General features: G+C 38.9%; 1 protein-coding gene across 1 annotated transcript; it reads left to right on the top strand.

The window, feature by feature from the left end:
• The first annotated feature begins 3,576 nt into the window (after window positions 1-3,576).
• SH3GL2 (SH3-domain GRB2-like 2) lies at window positions 3,577-23,337 on the top strand. The gene is made up of 8 exons (XM_009708208.1): window positions 3,577-3,643; window positions 5,880-5,952; window positions 10,739-10,882; window positions 12,722-12,855; window positions 14,195-14,353; window positions 15,307-15,410; window positions 18,729-18,859; window positions 22,654-23,337. Exons 1-8 carry the CDS (start codon window positions 3,635-3,637, stop codon window positions 22,851-22,853), a joined length of 954 nt encoding a protein of 317 aa, XP_009706510.1. The 5' UTR covers window positions 3,577-3,634; the 3' UTR covers window positions 22,854-23,337.
• Window positions 23,338-27,366: the final 4,029 nt, after the last annotated feature.

Here is a 27,366-nt window from a genome sequence, read left to right on the forward strand (position 1 = left end):
AAGACATGACATTGTTAGGTGTGGAAAAGGTCTGTATATTTTTGATGCACAAAAATGTTTTCATGACATTTTTTCCCTCACCTGGAAAACATTTGTATGTTGGATCTGTTATTTTTCATTAAAATATACTGATATTTTAATGGTAATTTTATTGTAAAGGCTTTTTGGAGGCAAGATGAAATAGATAATCAACATGAGAAAGAGAAGGCATGATCACAAAAGAACTAAATAATGTTAGCTATAATATCAGTTCCGGTCTTGATTCTTCCATATGACTGGTCTAGAAGGAGGTGTAGTGCTGTATTTAAAGACAAATTAAAGGGCCTAATTTTTATTCTGTTGTAAAGCAAGAACCAAAATGTTGAAACCTGGACTCAGATGACATGGCAAAGAAGACTTTTGTTTTCTGGCTAGCTGTAGCTGTTAGCTGGCAGTGCTTCTGACTGCTTCTGATTCTTTAGCATGAAAGCAAATCCTCAACTGATGTAAGCTGGCATAGCTTCATGACCTATGCTAATCAAATCTGACAATCTTAGAGAATGGTGGAGCAGTAGAAGTAATGATATGCTTTAACAGTTGATTTGGAGGATGGATATAAGCGGGCTGAAGAATATCTCTAAATTTAGTCAATGCAGTGATGACATAGTTGTGGACTCTGTTGCAAATGGTTAGACTGCCTTTCCCACCTGACCGCTTTAGATTATTGCCTTGCAAAGTGGGCTTAGTATCCTCTTCTGAGTAGATCTCCCCCTTCTACCCTAAGGGGCAAGGACTTTTCAGGGTTTGTTTTTTTTTTTTTTCTTAAATTTGAATCCTTCATTTGAGTTCTCATCTCTGACTGCTGAGTGGGTGAGGCCTTCAAGAAAAAAAAACAGTATTTAAATTTCCAAGTGGGATTTTGGTTCAGCTGCTGAATTCCTGTGGTCTTCAGTGTTTTTTCAAACCAGATTTTTGTCTGGATAATGGATGTGAAGGTACTTCCTTGAGGACCTGTGATGTAACTACCCTGAAAGAAGAGTCACCCAGCTCCAGAAGGGCTGAAGACTTCACAACTGGTCTCTCTCCTTTGACTCACCTCTCTTGTCTGCGACCGTACTTGACTCAGAACTTTACAAATTAATTTTCTACTTGGTACATAGTTTTGTTAGTCACCTTAAATGAGTGACTCATGGTGATTGTGAGACTAATATTGACAAAGTGACCAAAATTGGAAAATACGTTTAGAAGAGAGGGATGACCTGCCATTTTGACTTAGCCATCACCACTCCAGCAGACTACAGAGCTGCACTATTAAGACTATCATACATTCTTCAGCTAGAGTAATGGTAAATATGAAGGGAAGGAGTAATTGCTATGGTTTGTACATGTGAGATGCGATCTTTAGGGCATCTGCGGGGATGATAAACTATGTCTTTTTCTCATCAACTATGAAAGTATCTCCAAAGTGATGAAAAGTAAAGCTAGAGCTAAAAAGGGCCGGAACATTAATTACCTTTGGGTGCTTTGTATCCTTAGAGTTGACCTTCAGTTATTCACAATCTGTTTGGAATATTTGAGTACTAGCATGTTTGCATACTGTTGTTTTCAAGGACCTGAAATCTTCATGGCAGAAAGCTCCTGTGCAGATTTTGCCATACCATCTGTAGTAGGAAGTCCATTTGCAGAAGATTCATTCATGGACTGGTTAAGAAAGCTTCTGGTCTTATATGCTCCCTTTGTTACTGTTTTTCGCAGAAACTGCAAATGAATAGCACCTTTTAGGACATTGAATCTATATCCCTTTGTGCACTGCAGAATTGTTCCTAACAGCACTAAGTTTGAAATCTATGATTTTTTGCCACACTTCACCGGTCTCTGTAAGTTCAGTAATATAGACCACACAAACTCATTTGCATTCAGATTAATGACAAGAGAGTGTCTGCAGGGATTTGCACATCTCTTCTGTATAGGAAAGAAGAGATAAGTAAATTTCTTTGTCTTTTTTCACCATGTTTCATAGTATTGATGTCTCATTAATGCACCATTTTCGGTACTAATTTGCAAGGAGCTGACAGAAAACAAACAGAGCTGATGATAGACATTTCCTATTGCACAGATAACACAGATATAGCCTGTGTTAGTAAGTGCTTGGCCATGCTTCACTTCCAGCTTTGTTGAAGTGAACTGGAGTGAGTTTGAAATTAATCAAATTTTATTTGATTTTATTAATGGCATGTGAGTGATTGGCTGTGGGTCTTCCTCCTCTTTATACTAAAAGAAAGCTATAGAAGAGCTAACACAGTGGTTGAAAACAAGAGCACAAAAGTGCAATTTTTCTTTTGTTTCTCCTTGTTTATTGCAGGAGTCACTTCACTGAAATCAGTAGTTGCACTTGGTTAAAACAGTCTAAAGATGATTCAGAGGCACCTAGGAAAGTTTGTAAAGTTAAATGGTGTTCAGTACAAAGAGCTAAAAATGGATAGAAAACAGGAAGTCATATACCTGATTAGTTTATTATGACAAATACCAGCCCAGTGAAAGATTAGTACATGCGCTGGATCATATGCACCTGACTTAGTTGTGGAATTACACCACTAAAACACTTTGTGACTGACAATGCAATTGCCAAAATCCATTTTGAATGGTGCTGCATAGTAGTTGCCATTCAAATCTGCTACTGTCACTTTTACTGACAGTAAAGGGAAAGTCAGTTCAGTGTGTTCCGCTGAATCAGAGAAATGAAATGGTAGGACAAAATAATTTTCCAATCAGTTTTCAAACTGAGTATTTTGTATAAAAAAAGAGTATTTGCTAAAGGCATGACATCAAAGTTCCCTTTCATTCTTTCTCATAGATCAGTCAGCTGGGTATTTTATATATAACTCATGTGAACTTCAAGCTCTTGCATGGTGTGAGTGTAGGGTTTTTTGTATCTATCTACCACTTTTATTTATAAACTTGATTTTTTAATGGTGAAGGTCTGGTTGTGGCTTGAGTCAGAATGTTTCTGAGAGTTCTCAGGTGTGGGTGCCTTTTGCCTTCTGGGTGGACAAAGTCAGGCCTTGGGAGCTGCTTCTTGCTCTGTGCTTAGGCATGATTATTACCCTTGGTGTTGCATCAATACACATTGGACAAAGCAGCTGTGGCCATTTTTCAATTCTGATGAGAAGTTTTTTAGTGCCTTAATTCCTTCTCCAGTTCATTCTATCAAGTCACCTCCTTTTTCATCAGTAGACACAACTGTGGATATTTCTGTCTGCTGAATACAGAACTGTCATTGTTGATTAATTGCTTGATAAGTTCCAAGATACAGACATTCATTCAACAGAGAAATAGAGGTGTGAACTTGCAAAGACATGATAGTATGTACTTCTGACACCAGCAGAAGATTGGATCTCTGAGACTTAAGCAGTAATATATTATTTGCTGGTTGTTTAACTTAAGTTAAAGTGTGTTTGAACTAAATTTTTCAGAAAGAATAGTATGTCTGACTGGTGTACCAACTTACAGAAAAAAAAAATTTCCTCAGGAAAGCAGGGTGGCTAGATTTTTCAGTTATTGCTGAATCTGTTTGTTGTTCTTTTTTTAATTGCAGAAAGTGAGTGAAAAAGTAGGAGGTGCAGAAGGAACCAAGCTAGATGATGACTTCAAAGAAATGGAAAGAGTAAGTCTAGATGCGTATATTCATTATTACAATTCATTTTTCCTTTCTAGGGCAGGAATTTCAAAGTCTTTGTCCTTGAATCACTCAAATAATTTTGAAAGACTGAACTTCTCAACTGAGCTTTCCGTTTCTTACTTCTTTTCGTTTTCCAACCAAGGCATACATAATATATGACACTCTTCATAATGCCAATATTTATTCAGAGGTTGAGGCTGATGTCAGCTACAAATTCATTTCAGTTAAACCATTGTAGAGGAGCTCTGAAGAGAGTCCGTCTACAAGATGGTCATTTCCATGGCAAAGGATGCCTGTAATTCTCAGTTCCTTGAGCATCAGTCAATAGGAGCAAGAACTGTCTGCCGAAGGTGGTTTACAGTGGTGCTGGGCTATTCATTCACAAGTTCAGAGATCCTCTTAGGCAGCCTCTTAGGCAGCCTCCGCTGGCAAAGTGCCTTGGGTGGATGGGGCTAACCTCCCAACAGACTACTTGGTGAGGCTGGCAGCAGTAGCACCGAGTCTTTCTGTGAAGTGGGGGGAAAAAATAAAGCCGCAGATTTGTGTGGCAGTGATAATATTTCAGTTGGAGGATCAGTAGGGGCAGGCTTTTTTCTTGTTTCAACTTTGAAAGGTATTATCAAATCTTGTAACACAAGCTGCTGCTAGGTGATTTGTAGGGTGCATATCTAATTCATAACTCTGATCAAGAGAAGCAGAAGCTATTTATCTGTACATTTGTACAGTAAGATGGGGAAAAAACCTTGGATGGAAAATAAAGGAGAAAGGCATATCCTTTGTACTTCTTACAGTGAAAGTACTGCAGAGTTGGTTTCTCCCCTTCTGCCCAGCTTCCCTTTGAATGTGCCACAAGTATAGGCACTGCTGCCAAAACTGGAAGATGTTAACAAAGATTCAGAAAACTGATGTAATGTTCAGAGTGGAAAATAGGACACTGCGACAGCCAGGGGTGAGTCCCACGTAGTGCTCGTGGGTGACATGAGTTGGCAGCCCAGGAGATAAGAGCACTGAGAGTTGAGAAGAGAGTAGAGTAAACTCATCAGTTGCCTCTACGCTCCCTGCCTGGCCCCATGTCCCTTGCCAGCTTTTCTGCAGGCAGTGGACATGCTACTTCTTCCTATTCCTGGCCTTCTGTTCCCTCACCCCCACTCTCCTCTGCAGCCTTCTGGCCGTTTCTAGGCTTCGTACCAGGCAGTTCAGCTACTTGTTCACCCAGGGCTGGCAGACCTCTTCTGTTTCTTTGTGTAAAGCATAAAGCAAGACCTGGCAGATGGCAGTGGCAAAAGGAAACAGAAAAGATGTCAGTCACAGCATGCTGCAACCAACCTATCTCAGGTGTTCTTTTTTAAAATAGGAACTTGCCATTATGGTAAAGGAGTTCACTCTGTGAGACACAAGCTTCTCTGCAGAGAAATGCAATGTGTCTTCATAAATACAGAGTATTGGACAGGTTACAGGATCCCCAAATCTGCCAAAGCAGCATTTTTTTTCTTTGAGGCCTGTTTCTGAGAGGGAGAGTAGTTGCATACTTCGCTGTATGCAGCTTCGGAAAGTGATGTGGAGTACTTCCTGAGAAAGCAAGAATTCCTTTTACAGTAGAAGAAAGTTCTGCTATCCACTTCTAAGTATTTTAAATTCCTAAATCTAAAATAATTCTTCCTGGAGTCAGCCAGGGTCCGTGCTGATAGGTTTCTTCAAATCGGAAACTGAGCGATACCTAGTCTTCCTTACCTCAGTTTTGTCAGATCTTGCTCTGAAAGTGATAGGCAGCCCATTTTATCATTGGTGGTTGGTTTTGGTTGACATCTGCTTTCCCCTCATTTTGCCAGTTATTATGGGATCAAAGATGGCTAATTCTTCAAATAGTTTTCAGTGACCATTCTACCAAAAAGTTTTCCCTATTGTCGATGCTTCCCAAGGTGATGTAAAGTATCAGCACAGTACAATGAGTCATATAAAATTCCTAAGACATCCTGAGGTACTGGGTACTAATGACCTCACCTGAGAATGGATATGCTGTAAACTGAAATGATGGACTCATGCTTTGGTAGTTTTCCAGGTGTTACCACCATTCTGGCACCAAGGCTGTTATCAGGGACACAAAAATAAAATAAGAAGAGCTGAAAGAATTTATAAGAAGAGAAAGAAGAGAGAAAAACATCTTCTTTTTGTCTAACATCTTTTTTTCATGTTTCTTTTTGTTTAACTCTCTGTCCTTTAGAAAGTGGATGTTACCAGCAGGGCAGTTGTGGAAATAATGGCAAAGACAATAGAGTATCTTCAGCCCAATCCAGGTAATGTAATTTCACGGTGTCACGGTACTTGCAACACTTTTTGAAAATACTCTTTCTCACCAGTATATAGTCTGACGGATCTCATCCTCACTGGTGCACTTAAGAGTTACACGAATTTACAAAATTGGTGATGTTAACATGAAATAAAAGACAGAGTAGAGTACAGGCTTCTGTGTTAGGCTCTCAGAGGGGAATGGAGACTGGCTTTGGGAGGCTTGTTTTCCTTTTGTATGTTCTTGCTTTAGGGCAGGGGCCAGCATATGCCTGGAAACCAGGTGTATTTACTTGCAGGCATATGAATGTCAGCAGTGTGAACCTGGGGGCTCCCTGGGAACTGGAGATGGCTGTGGACTCCCCAGGGGTGGCAGGGCAGGGCCTGGCAGCCAGGGCCCATCCCACTGCCCCAGCCAGGAGCAGGACAGCCAGGCAGGCACTGGGGCAGCAGCAGCCCTGGGCATCAGGCACCTCTCTCTGTATGGGGATGGGCTGAGGCCAGACAATCAGCCCATAGGTGGGGATCAGAATCAGGCATGGTGAGGGTGTCTGCATGAGGCATCTCTTTCTTCTACAGTCCCAGTCATTCACCCTGTGTGAGGGAAGAGGACCAGGCAGTCCTTGCAGACCATAGGAAGAAAGACAAAGTTCTGAAACAACTTCCTCCAGGGCACAGGAAGAGATGTAACAACACCTTTCATCTGGTCCTCTAGCGATTTCCCATCCTCATTAGAGTTACTATAAAAGAGGGTAGAAACAAGCTGTTGATGCTGAACTGGAGAACAAGGCAGATAAACGACTAAATTGAACCTTCAAAATAGAAAACAGTGGTTGGTTTCCATGGGGAAATGAAAGAAAGGTTTTGTGATTGGGCTGATGGAGAGCTGCATACTCCTGTCTTGCCAAAGGATCCTCTCGGGGAGGGGTGATCTGGAGTTGTTATAATCAAGTAAACCATTAGATTCAAGAACTTGAAGGTTTGCACAGTGATCTAGGAACACAGGGTTTCGATACTAGCATAAGTCAATGCCAGCTTCACTGGTGGGGTCAAAGGAGATATGCTTATGCAGAATTAGTGTGAAGGTAAAATGAGGCCCTCTACCTACCATAAGTATCTTACTTTCTCATGGAAGTACAGACCAAATTCACTCGTTCACTGTGAGGAATGTGTTCCCTAATAGCTGGAAAAAAATCTGAACCGGTGTGAAATATTTTAACTCTGGTGTGATGGGATGAAGGACTGTTGCTAGTATGGCTTAATTGGTGATATTTTTTATGTTAGACCACAGAGGAGAGGAAGATAATTTGATGATGCTGCCAATGGATTGAAAAAAGGAGGAATAATATTTACAAGTTCAAGAACTGCTAGAGAGAAGATAATGATGACTAGAATGGTTTCTATGTCAACAGATGAACTACTGTTTATGACTTGAGCCCACAGCTTCATTGCTCATCATCAAGCACACTGCAGGAAAAGCAATAGGATTGACAAACATTATGGGGCTAGTGATAAAATTGTTAACTACTGTCAAGCTGCTGTTGTGCAACATTGTATAGACTGAGTAATAAGCTTTGGCTGTTTAGTGGTTCTCTGGCTGCCTTCCTGACACATCTGAGTGTTTATGATTGCTGTGAATCATGAAAGAGGCTCACAACAGCAGAGAGAAAAATTTCTCGAAGTAGCTACGGATGTGATTTTAGGCAGCTCAGACTGATACAAGTTTGCAGTGCTGCAGGAAAGAGCAGTTTCTGTACTCTAGCCACACATCCCTTCATCTGCTTGTGGCATGTGCAATTAGAATCAGAAAATTAAAATTGTAATAGCCAGGAGGAAGATTTATGTTCTTGCGTATCAAATGAGATCATGTTATTAACACTGCAGCTGGGCAATAGTAGCAGATGGAGTAAGAGGAAGGGAGGACTGACTCTTTTCAGCCCTCACCTGATCTTAGATTGTTTTATGTCCAATGCCAAAGGGCTCCCTATAGTGAGAATTGCATGAAAGATTACTTCTTTTTTCAATAAAATAAAAAATTTCCTGTTTAAAATTCTCCCTACAACTATATCACTGTTTACCTGGGGCGCCAAAAATGCTGTTTTCCAGTATTTCCTGTTTGCTTTCTCATTTTCATAAGAAATAGAAACATTACATTAGGAAGAGGTGGGAAATGTAATGAAAAAAATTCTTTAACAGCAATATTTAACAGAATATTTTCTTTAAAAGTTTACCTGGATTTGATAGGGACAAGAGGGTTTGGGATGTAGCACACATTCCTTGATAAGTAAAATGTGACCTGCAAACATCAATATGCTTGGATAACAGTACAGCAATACTAGAGATCATGGTGTTTTGAAGGATCAGTAAATGAAGTACGCAGCATTGTCTAACTTCACTCAACAGTTAACTGACTAATGCTGGAAGGAGAAAGGAAAAGGAAAAGGGAAGGTAGGGAAGGGTAAAGCATATTAAAGACAAAAGTGATCTTACTGAAAGAGATGTTGGGCTGAGGTTAGTGCGAATGAAAAAGATAGCCCTGTAGATTTCCCAGTTATGAAAAAAACTGAAGGACAGCTGAAAATAACTAAAATTGTATGTGACAAAGGCTCAAAGACTTTCCATGCCGATGTACATGACCATAATTTCAAGAAAAAGAGGTGCAGGATGAACAAGATTGAAAGTACAAAGAATGAGTAATTGAACCTACTGCTGAAGTTTCCGTTAGTGACACAATGAAAGTCAATGTGAAGGAGCGGGAGTGCAATTGGGAAAAGAATCAGGCATTCAGGTCACTTCCATGTGGTGTTTTGTACATCTCTGCCTGTCCTCACTCAGGCTGAAACATAACTTAGAGAAGAAAACACGTGACACTAACACAGTAAAGCAGTAGAAATGAAAGGGCTCGGGATGGGATTTTGAGATTGAGCGCAAACTTACCTCTGCTCCCATGAAAGTTACTAGAATCAACTTTAAAAGAAGAAAAGTGAAATGAAACCACTGGTGGATGTAATCTAAGGTTTCCTACTAAATCAGGATTCTAATGTAATCGTTATTAGATGATTAGATGAATCATTGAAGCATGAATTTTTCATGCTTACCTTTCTTTTCTTTATGATTTATTTCTTACCCTTATTCTGTATTCATCTCTTTCATTCTTTCCTGTACCTTTTGCTTTCTACTCTTACCTGTCTGTCCAGAATATAGCCACTTCATTTTATATTCCCTCTTCCTTTTTTTTATGTTTATTTTCTAAAAATACTCCCATTTCTTTCTTTTTTAATTCAGCTTGCTTCCTCCATTCCCCTGACTGATTTTGTTTGTGCCTTAGTTTCTTTTGTGCTCTAGTATTTTCCCATTGCCACTATCATTTCAATGCCATTTTTAAAGGCCAGACTCTTCATTAAAATGCAGTTGCTTATACTGAAGAGTCAGCCAGTCTGCTGACTGTAGTTTTGTAGTGGGTAGAAACAGAAGGTGTCAAGAAATTCAGATGCTGAAAAGCATGGTCTTGTGGCACTCAAGGGTAATGAAAAAGCTTACAAAAACATAATTGCTATATGTTAAAAATATGTTATGCTTTCATAGCTACTTCTTAGGCAAAGTAAGTACTATGACACTTGTCTGATTTTCCTGTGTCTCTGTGTCTATGTCTGTGCATATCTTTGTATGCTACGAAGTGAAACATATTCAGCAACAAGAACCATCCCTTGATATGCACTTTAAACAATAAATTAAGAGCAAAACACTTGTTGACTCCAATCAGCTAATGTTTTGTTTTGTTGCAGAAATGTGTGCAAGGTCGAGTTTTGACCAATGAAATCAGCACAAAACAGTATGAGCTACTAATGTTTTGTAAACAGAAATACTAACTCATAAGAGCAGCTAACTAAGTCAAGCCTTCACAAGGAGGAAGGTAGAGGCATTCATGGCTGCCCTCCTGTAGGGCACACAATAATGTAGGTAGAAACACCCACTGAGTAAGCTTTGTGGGCAATAGGGTATAGCTGAAAAATTTGAAGTGCCGTTAATTAATTCACTCTCTGCAGGCCATTCACATTCTGTAGTTGCAAAATTCATTAAAGCACATCATCAGACAAATTAGTTCTTTTATGTTTGCTGTCTTTGTTTTCATCAATTTTCATAATTGTGTGGTTTCTTCTGATCTCCAGTTGTGTGTCTGAAATAAAATATAAGTTAAAGTACAGCTGAAAACCATATTGAAGTAGGCGTTTCCTTAAATCTCTATAAAAAGCAAAAAAATGTTTCAAAGGTTGTTGGACACTGGGTTTTATTTAATATTCTACAACAGAAAAACTTTCAAACTTTAAAAAAATGGGAGGCACCACAGCTTAATCTTGAGTGTATCTAGTCTGAACTTTTGCTTGAGAGGAAAGCTGTCGCAGTCTGCTATCCGTCTGGTACCTGAGGATTTTAAGATTAAGAATTTGGGGATAACTTAAAGATTTTGCTACCTGAGTTGTCACATGTCAAGCATGCTATCTTGGGAGTGTTCTTGGACTTTCTTCTGTCCAGGTCATTTCAAGGGAAGCTTTGACTTAGAAGTTCAGGACAGAGCCTCCTCAATGGTCTGCCAGCAGAAGAAAAAAATCAGTGACCAACATTTCATTTCTTTGCTCTAAAAGTAATTGATGAAAAACAGGGCTTAGTCCTAAACTTAGATAATGTCCTTCAAATACCTTGTAGGTAGCTCAGATGATAAATTTAAAGACTGCATTCCTGTCTGTGTAGTCAAGCCATTGCACGTTTGTAACCTCTGTCACTTGCCTGCTTCAGCTTCCAGGGCTAAACTCAGCATGATCAACACTATGTCAAAAATTCGAGGCCAGGAAAAGGGACCAGGTTACCCTCAGGCTGAAGCCTTGCTGGCAGATGCAATGCTGAAATTTGGCCGAGAACTTGGAGAAGAATGCAACTTTGGTAACTTGATTACTTCGCTTTCAGTTGTAATGCAATAAAAATAGTAGTAAACTTTAATATAACTTTCATTATTAAAGTGTTGCACTCTTATAAAAGAAGAACTTCTGCAAGATGCATCAGAGTTCTGCTTCATCAGACTTCTCCTTTAAGGTCCGTCTAGGCCTGTTGAGTCTCTTTTGTGAATTTGGACTAGAATTTTTTTCTTGTGGATGAAAGTAAAATTGTTTTTATTTGAACCATATCCATACAGGCTTTAGGCTCTCTGTCTTAGATTATGTTACTGAGGATGTGCTGGGATGAATGATGTACATGTTCAGAAATCGTATTATTGTCTATGCATGTGTACAATAAAACCCTTTTGTCCCCAGAATCCTTATAATAAATGTTACTGTCTTATTACAGGCGGAGAATAAATGCTAATACATTTTTAATAGACTTTGACCTTTTTTTCTGTCCAAATTCTACCTTTTAAGGCAGTAGTGAATATTCCTGTCTTATCTGTCAACTGCTCGTCCCTCCAAGCCCAAAATGAGTTTACAGCTGCCTAAGTTAGAAATGGTAGACTGATACATGACATTGTGTTCTTCAACAGTAGAGGTCTAACTAAAAGAGATGACATTCACAACAGGATCCTTTGTCTTTCTGTCCTATTTGTGTGGGCTTCTCTGTGGCCATTTTTATATGACGACAGACAGGACCCTCAAAGGGAACTGTGAAAATTCAATTTCCTATTTGAATCTTCATAAAACGTTGTTCCTGGCATAAAGACATCTGCAACGGAAAAGTTACTTTCTTGTTTGTTTTATATAATTTACTAGTTAGCTTGGCAGATGTAGGTTGATTTCTGCTAAAGACTACGGAATTGTTTTTTTAATTCTCTCATTTGCTGAATTTCAAACACATTTTTAAAGGGAAAATGAAGAACTAATAGAATTTAGTTTGTGAAAATTGCTGCATATTCCCTGATGATTGCAGTAGCATGCAGCAGAATATATATAGCAATTATTTTCACATTCTTAACTAATAGCAGCTATTATGGCTGTTTGTCACTCTTCATGTGGGTCTGGCAGGCTCTCTAGTTTTGCAGTACATTGCTGGCATGCCCTGCTTAGGAGACAAAACTCCTTCTGATTTCTCACATTTTTAGATTTTCAGACCCGTTGTATTCTCTGAAAATGGATTTTTTTCAACCAACCTACACCTCAAATCAGGGGGGTAATTTTGAGCTTGCTGCTTTTGTTTTTATGCAGAGGAGGTAAACCACAGTGGTAATTTTTGTGACCCTCAAGTTAATCTTGGAGGAAACCTCAGAAGGCAGCTAATTGTTATTGAAGTTTAGGTACTTGAGTAGGTGTATGAAGTTCACACTTTCATCAAAAAAATCTTTCATAAAAAAATTTCTGTGAAATTGTTAAGAATTTTTACATTTGATACTGTCACCAGTCTCAGTGGTACAAACAGGGAGGTCTAGACTTGCATCAAAGCTATTTTTGTATGCAGCCTAGTGTCGGTGACAGCAACACTGGGACAAATACAGATAATTCTTTTCTAGCATATTGGTTTCACCAGAGTGAGGAATGAACGAACAGCAAGGGTTGTGGAGGAGGCTGTCTTGACACAGTGTGGATCTTCAAGTTCAGCTGTGTTACAAGGCATAAACTCTGGGGGCTGCAGAAGTGTAGAATCTATGTTGCCCTTTCACACAGTGCATCATACTCTGTTTCTTTCCTACTTCAGACTTAAAATGAAATGTTAACTGAAATTTCCATGACTCAGTTTCATTCTACAGCGATTTGGACCTAAGTTATTTTGAGATAAACTAAACATCTTTTCTTTCAGGACCAGCACTTGCAGATGTGGGAGAAGCTATGAAGGAGCTTTCTGAGGTCAAGGACTCTTTAGACATGGAAGTGAAACAAAACTTCATTGACCCACTTCAGAATCTCCATGACAAAGATCTGAGAGAAATACAGGTATTGCCCTCAATGTGGCATTTTAATAATGCCAAATGTGCAGATTGTGTATATGTTCAAAATTTATGTTAGTTGTGTAGTTTAAAATGAACTTTCAGATTCACAGATGATCTGATTTTAATCTCTTTTAACTTGGGGTTTACTTTTCAGTTCTCTCTTGTTCATAGTTTAGAAAGGTAAACATCAAAATTCTAACATTTTTGACAGTACCATTGTCAAGCTTATGCAGGCATGAACACAGTAGTCTAATGCTACCATTTGAAAGCTCATTTCACTAAATAGATGAACAGATGTTTATGTTCAATTTTCTAGTATATGACATGTGAGGATGTTTTGATAGTTGCCTCTGGACTGGCACTACTCTTTTATCTGTATTAAGACTGTGTTCGAAACATTGCTAGGAATTTTGAAAACACACACACCCCCCACCTCCCCTGCATGAATTATGTAATTAGTAATCTAAAAAACAGCCAACATTTAAACAGAGAAAAATCTGTTTGCATGCATACTTCCGCAGACACAACCTAATTTTATGATTGTGGAAGTAGAAGTGCCTCCCGATTCAGCAGATACTTACCTGTTTACATAACTGTTCTTCTGAGCTCAGTAAGGCTTTCATATTGTTAAATATATGTGGAAGAAAGATGTCAAGGCAGTTTGATATAATTTACAAAGCTGACAAAATTATAAATATCATAATAGATGACAAATTGATTGTTCTGAGGGAAAGTAAACACCTAAAGTATCATGCTTATGCTGGTAGCATTTACTTTTGGCCAGCTTGATCAGGCAGCTGCTAAACAGATTGACATGAATGTTACGTCAGTTAACAAACTAGAAAATCTTTAATAAAAGTTAACATTAAGATCCTTTGGTGGTCTGATGGAAATGATAAAATTATTTTCCATGTTGCTTTGTTTCTGAGAACAGTTACACAGCAAAATGTACACGGCAAAAATGTACTAACTTGTACTGTTAATAGAGTTTTCTCTTAAACATCTAGGGAAAAACTGTAGTGTTCAGGTAAGTCTGCATCTGAGTTAAAAAGCTAGAAACTTGTGCATCTTTTATATAGGTCGCAATTGCAGTTATCCATTCTGCATAGCCTTTTTTTAATGTTGAGGGTCTGTCATTTAGACAGCAGCGCACCATCACTTCGTAAATGATACGTAAAACCACCTACTTCATTGTTCTGTATCTCTTCCCTCTGGGGAGGGGTTGATATACAGCAAACAGCACATGCTTGCAAATGCACATGGACTACCTGATTACAGTGCAGTATAAGGAGAGTTGGGAACATCCTTTATTCTGTGCTTGCATTTACGTTTTTGTTTTTTAGCACCACCTAAAGAAAATGGAGGGTCGACGATTGGATTTTGATTACAAAAAGAAAAGACAGGGCAAACTCCCTGATGAAGAACTTCGCCAAGCTCTGGAGAAATTTGACGAATCAAAAGAAATTGCTGAGTCAAGCATGTTCAACCTTCTGGAGATGGATGTGAGATATCCCTTGTTAATCTTTGAGCTGCATCTTAAAAAAAGAAAGATACTGGTTCAGCAATGAAGGCAATCTAAAGCAATATAAAACTTCAAAGCCTTATTAAATCCATGACACCACAGATTCATGTCACTGTACCATGGGGAAGCACTTGCCTCCTTGTTGACCTCAGCGAGAGGCTCAGAAGCTATAGTAATGTACAGCATGCACATGTATGACTAATTTTATAGGTATTTTATACGTAACTGAGCTAAAGAACATGAATCCTCTGTAGCATCATTGTGCTTCCTAACTGCATAGTGTTACTTACAAAACCAAAATATCTTCCTTCTTAGAATTATGTAAATATAAGTCACGACTTTTACTTAGCTGTGGTTTTAGGGTTTGAACCAAGGCTTTTGCTCAAATGTGCAGGCTGCTGAGAGGATAGGTAAAGATCAGAGATGATGAACTCACAACCCCATGGTCTCTGCTGTAATCAGATGCAATAGTGAATAGGAAAGCCAAAGTCAATGTGACTGCTCAAATCTGACTCTGCAACATATTTTTTGCTTACAAACTGGTCTAGGATTGAGCATCTATTAGGTTTTTTTAATCTTCTATTTATAATTAATGTTGAAACTGTAAAATCAAGTAAGAAAAATTTGTCTTTTGGAGGAAAAACACATTTGAGCTGAACTCTGTCTTACAGAATATTGTCAAAGGAAACTCAGTTTAAATATTTCTGTTGAAGTAAATATTGGCTTTATTTGAAGTTTAAATACACACCTAATTTAATTCTTCATTTTGTTACCAGGTTGCTGTAGAGGGGCCATAACAAACCTGAAAATAGTTCCATGTTAGAAATAAAATATAGCTGTGCTGAAATGAAAGAAGTATAATAAGTTTGTCGTTTTAGTCCTTGTAGTAACATCCAACCTCCTAAGATCTGATGTTTTAATGTCAATCCTCAGATTGAACAAGTGAGCCAGCTTTCTGCTCTTGTACAAGCCCAGCTGGAGTACCACAAGCAGGCCACACAGATCCTACAGCGAGTTACTTCTAAGCTGGAAGATAGGTAATACACTTTTTGTAAGTTTGTTGAATTGTTTTTTTGTTTTACAAAGGCAGAAAACCTATGAGTAGAATGCAATGCTGTTTTCTTTTGCAACTTGGTAATTGTATGTTTATGAAAACAAGAGCCATTTCTTTAGGCAATTGCAAGCTGAGGTTTATGTGTTTCAGAGATGTATATACTTCTGAGTATGACTGAATGAGGACTGAGTTCAGGAAGGCATCTCAGCTCAGTAAAGCTGTTAAATGTGAAAGCAAATGTTTACAAATATTGGAAGTTGGTGGGACTTAGAACTTTGGATTCCTTATCATTCCTGCATGTATTCACAAAGTAGTCTTTCTGAAAGGAGATGTTAATGATTGCTGTTGAAAAATAGTATCTTGTTACATTCTTATCTACCTGAAGATCTTCCTGAGCCAGGTAGTGAGACCACCATCATTTGCCACCTTATTAAATACTCCTTTTTTCCAGCTTTATTATCAGATCAAACTTGATACTAGGCTTAACTGGGTTTACGTCTTCCATCCTCTTTTCTGTAACTGCAAATGCTATGTCAGAATTGATACAATATCTTTTTAATAGAATTTTGGAATTTTTAGTTTGGAATTTTTGTTTCTAGAAACACAAAACAGATTGTACCCCCTTGAAATGAGGAAGATAATGTTTGTAAAAGTTTATCGGCTTCCAATACATGTCCTTCTTCAAGGATACTTAGCATACGGGAAAGATTTCTGTAGTCTACATGGTTCTGGAAGACTCTTCCTAAAAACTGGACGTAATTCTCAAGAGCAGATAATGTTCACATACTGTGTGAAGGCAGCTTTTTAAGTGTGCGTGATTGCGGTTTTCTGATGTCATTAGTGTGGATCTAGTTTTTGGTACTACTGGGTCTGTCAGTATTTATTTTCTCAGAGCACACAGACTGTAAGCCTCATCCAGTTCTAAGCCTTAAAATTTCTTTGCGATTAGGAGCAGCACTTGTTTTGGTAGGTAGGCTGCCCAGCAGGCTGTTTCTGGATACAGTTTGCAGTACTGTCTAAACACCTAACAGAATGATTTTCATCACTTCCAAATGAATACTGCAATTCATTTTCTTTATGGAAGCATTAAAAAATCCTCAGGAGCAGATGAGTTGTTCTGTAGTCCATAAGTTACGCCATAAAGTGAACGTACCTCTCTTTGCAACAGATTTCTCTTCCTATATCAATTCAGGTAATCCTTTGCCCTTTTGAAACTTTTGCTGAATGGTCAGTATTGTTAGAGTTTCAGCTCTCAATGATTTCTGCTTTTCAAGAACCTTGCATCAAACTGCTATTATAGATCAACTGAAGTAAATGTTTTGCATAAACTTACTGTGCATCTGTAATTGTAAAGAGTCTGCTGGCTAAATCATCCTATGTCCACACACTGGACACAAATTAAGAGCACTGTGATATGCATATGCCAGAGATTAAGCAGGGATGTAGAGCTGTTACTCTTTGAACTACTTACTTCTGATGATATGCAGGCGGCAGAGAATGCATGACCCTGGGTTTTGGGGGTTGTTTTGTTGACCGTATGGACCAGAAAATAAATAATGCTTTACTTCTAAGCTAAGCAAATTTGTTACTGTTCACTCTCAGTGATGTCTATACTACCCATTTTCTAGATACCTTTTAAAAGATGTGAATGGAACTTGTTTGTGCTGTTGTTTGGCATGGAAAATGTCTTCTAACTGCTAAGACTGTCCTGTTTAAAATATTCCCCAAAGAATTTTTTAAAAATATAGTTAGACTGCAAAAAAACATGAAAAATTTAAGAATGCACTCAAGTCTTCTATTCTTTCTAGGCCCTTTAGATTAGGCTTCAAAACTTCCTTCAGGAACTGCAAATGCAATAATTTTCATTTTTCTTCTACACATTAATAGAAGGCATAAACTTCCTTAAAATATTGTGATTGCAGGAAATGGGACTTCAGAAACTTGGCAAACATTGGGAGACTTGCAATAAAATTAATAAAATCTGGAAGGTCAGCAAAGGCTTTTCCTTTTAAACTCTCTTTTTTGTCAAACAAAAAGAGGGTACAGTTTTCAAGGCAGAGTATCATGACAGAGCAGCTGGGAAATAGGAACGGTTTCCTTGGAGATGTTTCTTTTCTTAAACATGGCTCATGCCGAGCTTTTGGGTAATTTTTAGCAAGTGACTAGAACTGTTGCCTTCTAGTTCATAATCTATAAAAAATGGTGTTTGTTTCACAGAAGTATTAAGTGTAATAGAACTTTTTAAAATAGTTCTTCAAAACTTTACAGTTTTTAAAAAGTAACTTCTGTTAATGAGTGAAACACAGCACAGCCTTTTTACTTAAGTTTATTTTGACAACTTCATTAATTTATGTTTTTAATATACTTATGTTTTTGTTTATGAAGAAGAAAAGGAGTCTGTGGGGACTGACATTGATAATATTTTGGATGGTGAGGAAATCCTTGTTATCGGGACCAAAACTGGATAAGTTGTTAGAAGCAAATCTTTTCAACAGATAAATCAAAATGTGCTACCAACAGCAAGTCTGGGTCAGACCTAGAAAAGGTTAGGGAAACCAACTTGTCCTTTAAATACGGAGGTCTTGACTGAAGTATTCTTCCATATGCAGTATTAGAAATGTATATGGCAATTGTTCTGCATAAGCTGCTCTGATTCTGTCATCATCCCTTCCCTGGATTTTACTCTGGAATCTGAAAATGTAAACTTTCCTAGAAATTCTAGATTTCTGGATTAGAAGAATAAGTTGAAATGAATGATGCATAATATTTTTATTTTGAGAGTCAGGAGAACTGGAGTTGTGTGCCTTTGTGAAACAAGTATTCAAAATTACAAATGAAGTAAGTCTGCAACTGAAGTCAGTACATTCCCACACATTCTCCTCACAAAATGACAAGAGCTGGCATTGACCAACTGAATAGTTAAGGCTTGCCAGAGATAAAAGAAAAAATCATGCAAAAAATGAGGACAGACATGTTTGTACAACCCCTCTGTAAGCATTGCTAATCACATAACAAGTTTTTCTCCATTAGAAGCTCTTTGTTATTGTTAGACAAAAGGAAGCCAGACAAAATACTAGGGTCCTAGAGCGAAAGAAAAATTAACAACCTCATGGCATAGTCACATCACGTGATTTTTGGTATTTTAAACTAATGTTGTAACCAAAAAATTACTCCAAATGCCAAAACTTGTTGTCTGGGTGATTGGTGGATAGGAACTTCAGCCATGGAAACAAAGATGTTTGATGCATCTCATACATTAACAAGAAACTAACTCTTGACATTTAACTTCATGTTTTGGCAGAATAAAAGAGGCCTCATCTCAGCCCAGGAGAGAATACCAGCCCAAACCCCGTATGAGCCTGGATTTCACAACTGGTGACAATACTCAGCACAATGGAGGAATATCACATGCCACCACACCCAAACCGTCAGGTAACGGCAGTAGCAATGTGAGAACAAAAGCCAACTCTGTCTGAAGTTCTGATGCAGTGCAGAAGTTGCATACTTTCTTCTAGAGATTAGTTCTTCCATAGTGAGAGGAAATGAGAATGAGGATAGTATAGGAGAGAGCTGTTTGAACTGTTGTTTCTCTGTAAAGTGTTCACATCCCCAGGCAGGAGAACAGGGATGGATCATCCATTGCTTTAAATGTGTCTTTGGGTCAAAGACTTCCTTAGTCCTAGAAGCTCAAAGAAATGCTACGGTACTAAATTCACCTTGAAAAAAAGATCTTTACAAAATAGGCATTTAGAAAATGAAAAGAACAACTGGAAGTTTTCCATGAAAATGCAGAACCTTGAACCCCCTCCCCGAAATGTCCATAACCTTGTCCTGCTTTTTAGAACCAGGTATTACAACACAAAGAGTGTGAAAGTAAAAATCACTAAAAAGAAGAACAAAGCTATCTGAGTTACTTTCTTTGTCCAGCTGGGAGCAGCACAAACAAGATTAAGCATTTATATGACTCTGCATGATTGTTATCTTAAAGAAGTGTTTATTTCATATCAGCACATACTAAGAAAGTGTTACTATTTGTTTCTCACAGTAATGGTCTTTTATCCCATGTTATGGTGAGGGCTGTCCTCTGTCCAGACCCTGACCTCAGTTATTTCAGTTTACCTCACTGACAATTGCTGGCACACTCCACCTTACAAGACTGGATTTTTTTCACTAGATCTTTAATCAGGATTTCCTTCCTTCCCATCACATGCTGATGTGAATGTTAGATGTTCTCCCAGATATAGGCAGCAACAGTATCTCCACTGGCCCCTGCAAGTGGAAATTGTCTTGCATGATCTTGCAAACTCCTCGTAATCTCTTCACTGTGCTAGCGAGGAGGGGGATACAATGGAGATTCCTTGTGCATGAGCGTGACTTGAGTGTTCCATGCTAAAGCTCTCTTCATGCCACCTGTAATTTCTTCTTCACTTCTTTTTTGTAGTGTCATGAACACATGTCTCTGCTAAGGCAGTGCAGACTGATGTTCCTGTCTCTTCAGCATTCATGTTTTCCTTTTCGGAAAGCAGTATTCAGCATTTTCTTCAACAGGGGTTCTTTCTTTTGAAGTGTTTATCGGTTTCAGAGGAATGCTTTCTTTGAAAATTCTTTAATGTCTATTTGGGCTAGTTCATTCAAAGCTCCAGTCTTTTATGGTCATTAGAGTTTATTTGCTAAGTCTTCTAAATTTCAGCTGGTAGCAATGAGGTTACCAAACATGCATTGTAAGGCTTGTTGATGACAGCGAAATAGTTTTCATGGCAAATAAAGCAACATACAGTGTGAGCAAAATGTAAAGAAATGAAATAAGGTTTCACTATGGAATTTAAGAAGTTAAATCTGGTATTTGAAAAACTTGATCTCTTGACATCTATAGAAATAGAATATTTTTGTCCTAAAGTAGCTCAAGCATGGGCCTTCTAACCATAGTGAGTGGTTGAAATGAGTATGTAGAAAGTTTGAATCTGAAACTTACTCATCCTGAAGCCAGTATACATGAAAAAGCTAAAATATGTATTCTTAGAAGTGCCATTATGGTGGACTGGCATGTGTTTGTTCATTCTGACCACTGGAAGTGCATGAACTTTTACTATGGAAAGTCAGGCAGGGATATAAGATTCCTTACAATTTAGCGCTGCTAAATCCTGAAGATTTTAACCAGTAACAATTTTGCTTTTGGTAGGTGTTGCAGATGGAGTGAGATGTACTTCACTCACAAGAGAGAAGTAGCAATATGTTTAAAACAGTGATTTAAAAGGCTTGATAATAAATGCGACAATGACTTGACAGGATTGATTATTTACTGTGTAGAGGACAGGGACAGACAGACTGTCAGGGAGGCCCTCCCATTGAGTCACGAGGTTCAGAAAGGATCCCCTTGCTTTCTAAACTCCTTTTCAGAGAGGAGTCTGGGTGTGGCTGGATCCAGACTTAGTCTCAGACTTGGCCAAGGGTTTATGTCTAAGCGAAGAGGTACAAAGAGGAAGAAAAACCTCCTGTTGAGTCACGAGGTTCAGAGTAGACGCCCTTGCTTTCTAAACTCCTTCTCAGAGAGGAATCTAGGTATGGCTGGATCCACTCCTAGTCCCAGACTTAGTCAGTGGTTCATATCTAAAGAATTGTATGTGTACAATCAATCTTTTATATCACTGTTGCGAACACAGTTTTGGTTTAGCAGAAATTTAGGATTTATTAATATTTTGCACAAGATTACAGTGTGTTAGTCTTAAAAGCACTTAGTCATTAGCAAATTTAACAGAGAGATTCAATGGAATTTGTTACAATTCAGATATAGCAACTTTGTTAAGGATTCAAGAATGGCAAGGTCACCTGAGATTTATGGCAGGATTGCCTACACAGATTGAGATTAAGTCACGTGACATGCAGACAGACAGACAGTTCTGAGTCAAATTGCACATGCACACACACACACATTTACAGAGGTTAACCTGTGATCAAAATTTCCCTTTTCATGAGTTTCATGAATTACTCACTTTATATGTCGACATTCATCAATGGACACTCAGTGAACTGTGCAAAATCAGGCCTTTGAGTCCTTGCAAAAATCGTCAACAGACCATCTGCCAATTCCTGCAGAATTTACCCTGATAGGTGTCCCAGTTCAGTGGGAGATAGTGGGTCACACAGCCTGCTGCGGTCCCGGTCCCTGGGAGCTCAAAGGGTCTCACTTTAGACGCCTATTTATAGGATCTTGAGATGATTGACTTTTGGTCAGTACTTCCCATTCTGGCCACAGTTCGTGCTGAGTCATTCGGCTATACCATTCAGGCCGAAGCTGGCCCAGGCAGGGCCAGGGAGTGCCTGGTGCCTCAGCCCAAGATAACAGCACAATGGGAGTATGCAAGGCTTATCCTGGAATCTCAGAGTGGCCAGGGGGGCCGCACCATCACAGTAGGCTTGAAGCTATAGAGACTTCGGGGGTGTGGGGTGGGGAGACGGGGGAGGGAAATGGGGAGGAATATGGGGGATGGGAGGAATACTTATTAATTTCATATAACGTATGAAAATCTTATCTAACTAATGACTTATAATAATATCCATTAGCCATCCTAAAGGGTTCATGGTCAGATGTTCATGAACTAGCATATTACAAAGCTTTCAGTTTCGAACTTGTTGTGGATCTGTCCTGGTGGCCTTGCAAACAGGTGTTTTGTGAGAAAGGAGAGAAGAGGTCTTTGGAAACCTCATGTTAAAATTCAGAGGATTAGGAGCATGTACAGTGGTTTACAGTATAGCTGAACCAGTGAAGTTTCCAAATAAAGGACAAAGACACAGTTATACCTTCACTGTTGTTTTAAGCTACCCCTTACACTACTAACCTGAGGTAAATAAACAAAGTACCTCTGTGCCAGTAAAGCTGGGAATACATTAGGGCTTTTACTTAATTTTTTGTGTTTTGTAAACAGGTAAAAGTTAGATTCCAAAGTGATCATAGCCATGCTTTTAGGTGTGAGCTTGACTATACTTGGTTCTTTTAGGATTCTCAGACATTTACTAGCAGTCACATATGAAAACTGAAGACTGCCAAAAGCTGATAGCTGTATTCTAATGAAGTTTAGCAGTCCAAATTTAGATGTTATCAAAGAACTGTCATCAGCTTATGAGTGATACCGCAAACAGCAAAATCTGTAGTAGGTACAATGGTAAAAAGGATACTGTAACTGTTGAGATTTTTAAGCACATTGTTTTTTTGTGTTTCTTCTCCATAGGTGTTCACATGGATCAGCCATGCTGCCGAGCTCTGTATGACTTCGAACCAGAAAATGAAGGGGAGCTGGGATTTAAAGAGGGGGATGTCATTACCCTCACTAACCAGATTGATGAAAACTGGTATGAGGGGATGCTTCATGGCCAGTCAGGTTTCTTCCCCATCAATTATGTCGATATTCTAGTTCCATTACCAAATTAGGATGGCTGATCTACCACCTCTGACCCAGATAGTTGTGTCAGTACCACTGCTTTCAAAATGCTGCTTTTTACACCTTACAAGTGCAAACTGCAGTGGTTAGAGTCATCGATTCCCACTGAGTATCTTTGGTTTATGTGTTGTCATACTATGTGGTGGTGATGAGTGGTATCTTCTGAGCCAGCATAGTGTGGGTTAGTTTATTGGCCATGCTTGCCTGGTGGTAACCAGAGCCGTTACTGAGATGAAGCTGGGAAGATAATGGCAAGCAAAGCAGGTAACTCATAGTAAAGTAGCAGGAAGTGAAGGTGGTATTGGGAAGATAATGCCTATCACCACTGTATTACTTTTCAGTCTTAGTTCTCTATAAGAAGAGGGAAAAGTTCTTGCCATTCCATCTTTCCCTTCCTAATGATACAGTTCACACAGGTCTAACATTGACTAACCAGAACTGTATCTTCCAACCAAACTGGCTTGCTGTTCTCACAGAGACAGTGTAAATGTAAACCCTCTGGTTTCTCAGAAAGTGAACCACTGTACTGTGTGTCCTGCTACTCTCTGCTTATTTTTATATTCTTCATTATTGTTAAAAGACCTATTTCCATTGAGAGGTAAACTGTAAACCATAAAATGGGGATTCCTATAGTAAAAACCTTGGACCACAAACCGCCTGAATTTGCCCTTCAGGAACTTTGAGCATGCTCACCAAAATGCCAGTAAGAGGGCAAAATGGGGAATAAAACTGGCATTTGTTAACTGTTTCTTGTCAAGTCTTGGCACAAAATCATGCTGCTTAAGCACCAGATATCCTTTGTAAACTCTTTCACTGAGGAATACAATGACCAACCAAACATGACCCTCACTTCATTTGTTTCTGTCTACCATGTGTTCTTTCAACATCATTTGCGCATATTCTGCCCTCAATGAGGACTAAATAAAATTGTTTTCTTTTTGTGTTGAGCAATTAAAGACCTGTGGCTGCATATGCAAAAACATTTCCCATATGTTTAGTTGGTTCTCTTGTGTTCCTCCTTCCTGCACCTTGTGTGTACAGTGCTATGCCTAGCTTCTTGGCATTCTTTTGGTAACAGTTGCAGAAGTTCTGCTAGTTTAGTTATCCAGAGTTATATTTATCTAAATTGTACAGACTGTTTCAGAGGTTTAATGTGCTGCTTCGAATGTGCCACTTCAGTACTGGATGATGTGAAATGAAGACTACTCCCTACTGCTTAATGTATAAACTATATCATGGAAAGTATTGATATTTCAAATAAATGCTGAGAGAATAACTAGAATAATGTTGTGGATTATTACTTTATTGCTTTCAAATCTGTTGTTCTAACTTCAGCTAACAAGAGTTTTGTTTCAGAAAGCACATTCCTTATTTCCTGTAAATGTGAATAATACTTTTTTTGTCATTATCGTATTCCTTCAGTCAATTAAAACTCATACATATCATGCTCCTCATAAACAGGATAAACAGAACATTGAGCACATTAAATTAATGTCATGATGGCCGGCATGCAATCTTGTGGGTACAGGTTGTTTCTCATTAAAGGATGCTGGTGTTCACAAACTCCCTAGTAATACTTAAAGACATGGTAACTTATAATTTATTTTTTCTTTCATATGACACAGCATTTTATTTCATTTTATATTGTTTGTTGTACACATATTGTGGTGGGTTAGCCGTGGCAAAGAGCCAAACATCCACTCAACTGCTTTCTTACTATTCCTCCTCAGTGCGAAGATAAGAAAGCTTGTGGGTTGAGATAAAGCCAGGGAGATTGCTGACCAGTCACTGTCACAAGCAAAACAGACTTGACTTGGAGAAAACTAATTTATTACCAATTAAAGTAGATTTGTGTAGTGAGAAACAAAAAAGACAAACATTAAAATAGCACCTTTCCTGCCCCATTTCCTAAACTCAAATTCACTCCTTCACTCCTGGCTCCCCCCCACCAGCAGCACAGGGGAATGTGGAATGGGAGGGTTATGGTCGGTCCATAACAGCTCCTCTCTGCAGCTCCTTCCTCCTCATGGTTTTCCCCTGTTTCAGCAGTGGATCCCTGCACAGGCCACCAGACTGGATGACCTTTAAAGGTCCCTTCCAACCCAAACTATTAAAAATATATGTGGGTGTATATATAGATAGATATATATACAACTCCCATTACTTTTTATTACAGTTCTGGCCTAAATCCTAGGACTGGTCTCTAAGTAAGTTTCTGTCACTGATTGGAAGTAATCTGTTTCCAACCCAATGGCCCTGAAATTTTTAACAGATGCATTAATGCTGACTTAACTACAATTAAGAACTACGTTACAGTTAATTAACTGTCTTCATTATCAAGGCCTAGCAGTCACAGGTAGTGCCCTGGCACACCCCTATTTTATCAGATTATTATTTTGTACTGTTTGTGGATGGTATGCAAACATAAGGCAACTATCTTAGAGATAATTTTACATGATTTAGAGCAAAAGGATAATTAGTGTGCAGTGCTGTCCCACCTTGCTGAGGGGGGCCTAGTTTTTAAGGCGTAGGGAAATGCTGTGTCTTTCAACAAATGGGGCCTGAAGGAATGCACAGAATAGTAAAAAAATCTGTTACATGCCATCACTTGATGACATGGGCTGGGTCTTGACATGTTACACAATTCTTGGCAGTTCAGTATTGCTCTGTTTTCTTGTCTTGTACAGGTAATCCCTGAAAAATGCTTTATTCCTCAGGTGGTAAGATCAAAATCTGACTTGGGCAAGACAGACATTACCAGGGCTGACAGAATTTTGCTTCTGAAGCTTCAGTGCTAGGATGAGGGTGCGATCCAGGGATTGGCAGAAAGCAGAAGGGTGTTTGCTTTAACATCTCAGGTAGTTCAAAGCTTTGCCTACAGAGCCCTGTGACTCTGTTCCCTTCTAAAAGGACATAAGATGTTGATGATGGAGGCAACATCCTTTTTTTCACTGGCAGACTTACAGCTTCTGTCAGCCTGCTTCCTAAGGTGTATGTTTTCAGAAAGATTTCAAAAATGTGACAAGCGTTCCTAATTACCAAACTTGACTGTAGAACTGCTGCACCTCACAGAGGAAAATGGGAAGTCTTGCAGCACTCAGCTATCAGCTGATGAATATAGCTAAATGTTTTGGGTTTGCTGTTGGGTTTTTTTCTGTTGAACCCTAGGTTTCATGAAGCTTTTACCTTCTTAGACTTTGTCATTAATTGCAAAGTGAAACTTTGTGAAAAATATAGCAAAAAAACCCGACAGTTCCCTCAAGAGTTCTCCATTTAAATAAAGAAGTGATTGACTCAAATGAGGATGTTTTTTTCCCTCTTTTAAAATATCCCCTTCTGTCCAGAAAGAGAGAAGATTTATGGAATTTTGTATTTGAATCTTGGCTTAGTGATTATACAGGCAACTCTCCCTTTGCAGGTAATTATACTGCTTTTCCCACATGAACTACATGGACAAGACTTGAAAACTGCTATGAGGACTTCTTTTTCTGGTTTCACATTTTTAGGTCTTTCAAATCTTTATGGTTAGTACTATGCTGAGCAGTAGTTCTGCTCCAGGATGTATCCTAGGCTTGCCCTATCTATAAGCTGAGGAAACTGGCTAGACTCATGAAAGCAGGGAACAGAGTGTGTGTAGGTCAGTGTGTGGATGGGTCTTCTTCCCAGCATTGGAGTCGGCTAATTTTGAGATGGGCAAATGAAGTAATGAACTAGGGCACATTCCTGGGGGCCGCTGTATAAAACTGAGTGCATTCTACAGAAATTAACTTGATCTTAATATTCTGTGAAGTACCAGTAGGTTGTCTTAGACTTAAGCTCAGAATTTCTAGAGTGCTCTGTAATTATTTTATTATTTTTAAACTCTTAGCACTCTGGTAGTTCAAACACAGACTTGGAATTTCCAGAAGGCTTTGCTGTCTTTCCTTACCATTTGGCCTAAAATGTTGCAGAAGACAGGAACAACTTTGTGATATATTCTTGCTGTGCAGTGTAAAGTACAGATAAATTCTAAGCTATTTACCTTTAGTAGTATCTCCCTGGAGATAAAGCACAGGGGAGCAGGTCAAAGAAGCAGCAGCTTCTGCCATGTCTTCCTAGAGCTGCTGGGTCTGGAAAGCCCTGACAGCTCTGGGACTCAAACAGAGAACATTCCCCTTTCAGATGCTGCTGGGGCAGGCAGTGAACATGCTGAAATCCCTGAGGTAAGAGCCCTCTCCTGGCCCACACCTTGTTTGGTGGGGTAGTGGCAACCAGCCTCGTGCTACTTGCACTCACTTGCACAGGGCTCAGAGCTTGGGCTTTCCACTCTCTCTTCACCTTTTGTGAAATCTGGAGTTGAAAAGAAGCACTAACAAAGCAGGGAAAGAAAAGGGGGCTTGAGTTCATCTCTGCTTGTCTGTAAGCTGGGAGGCTCCAGGAGGGTCTGTGCAGCTCTCTGACAAGATCTGCTTTCCCTGTACCTGCAGAAACACACTGGTGTTTCTTTGGGTCACTGCCTGAAAC

This window comes from Cariama cristata, unplaced genomic scaffold (assembly GCF_000690535.1).
Source record: "Cariama cristata isolate BGI_N322 unplaced genomic scaffold, ASM69053v1 scaffold3049, whole genome shotgun sequence".
NCBI lineage: Eukaryota > Metazoa > Chordata > Aves > Cariamiformes > Cariamidae > Cariama > Cariama cristata.

Bases quoted from the DNA above. Each gene is read 5' to 3' on its own strand.
- SH3GL2 (XM_009708208.1), top strand. The intron at 10,883-12,721 runs GTAACTTGATTA...CTTTTCTTTCAG, and splicing joins TGGAGAAGAATGCAACTTTG to GACCAGCACTTGCAGATGTG. The intron at 12,856-14,194 runs GTATTGCCCTCA...TTTGTTTTTTAG, and splicing joins AAGATCTGAGAGAAATACAG to CACCACCTAAAGAAAATGGA.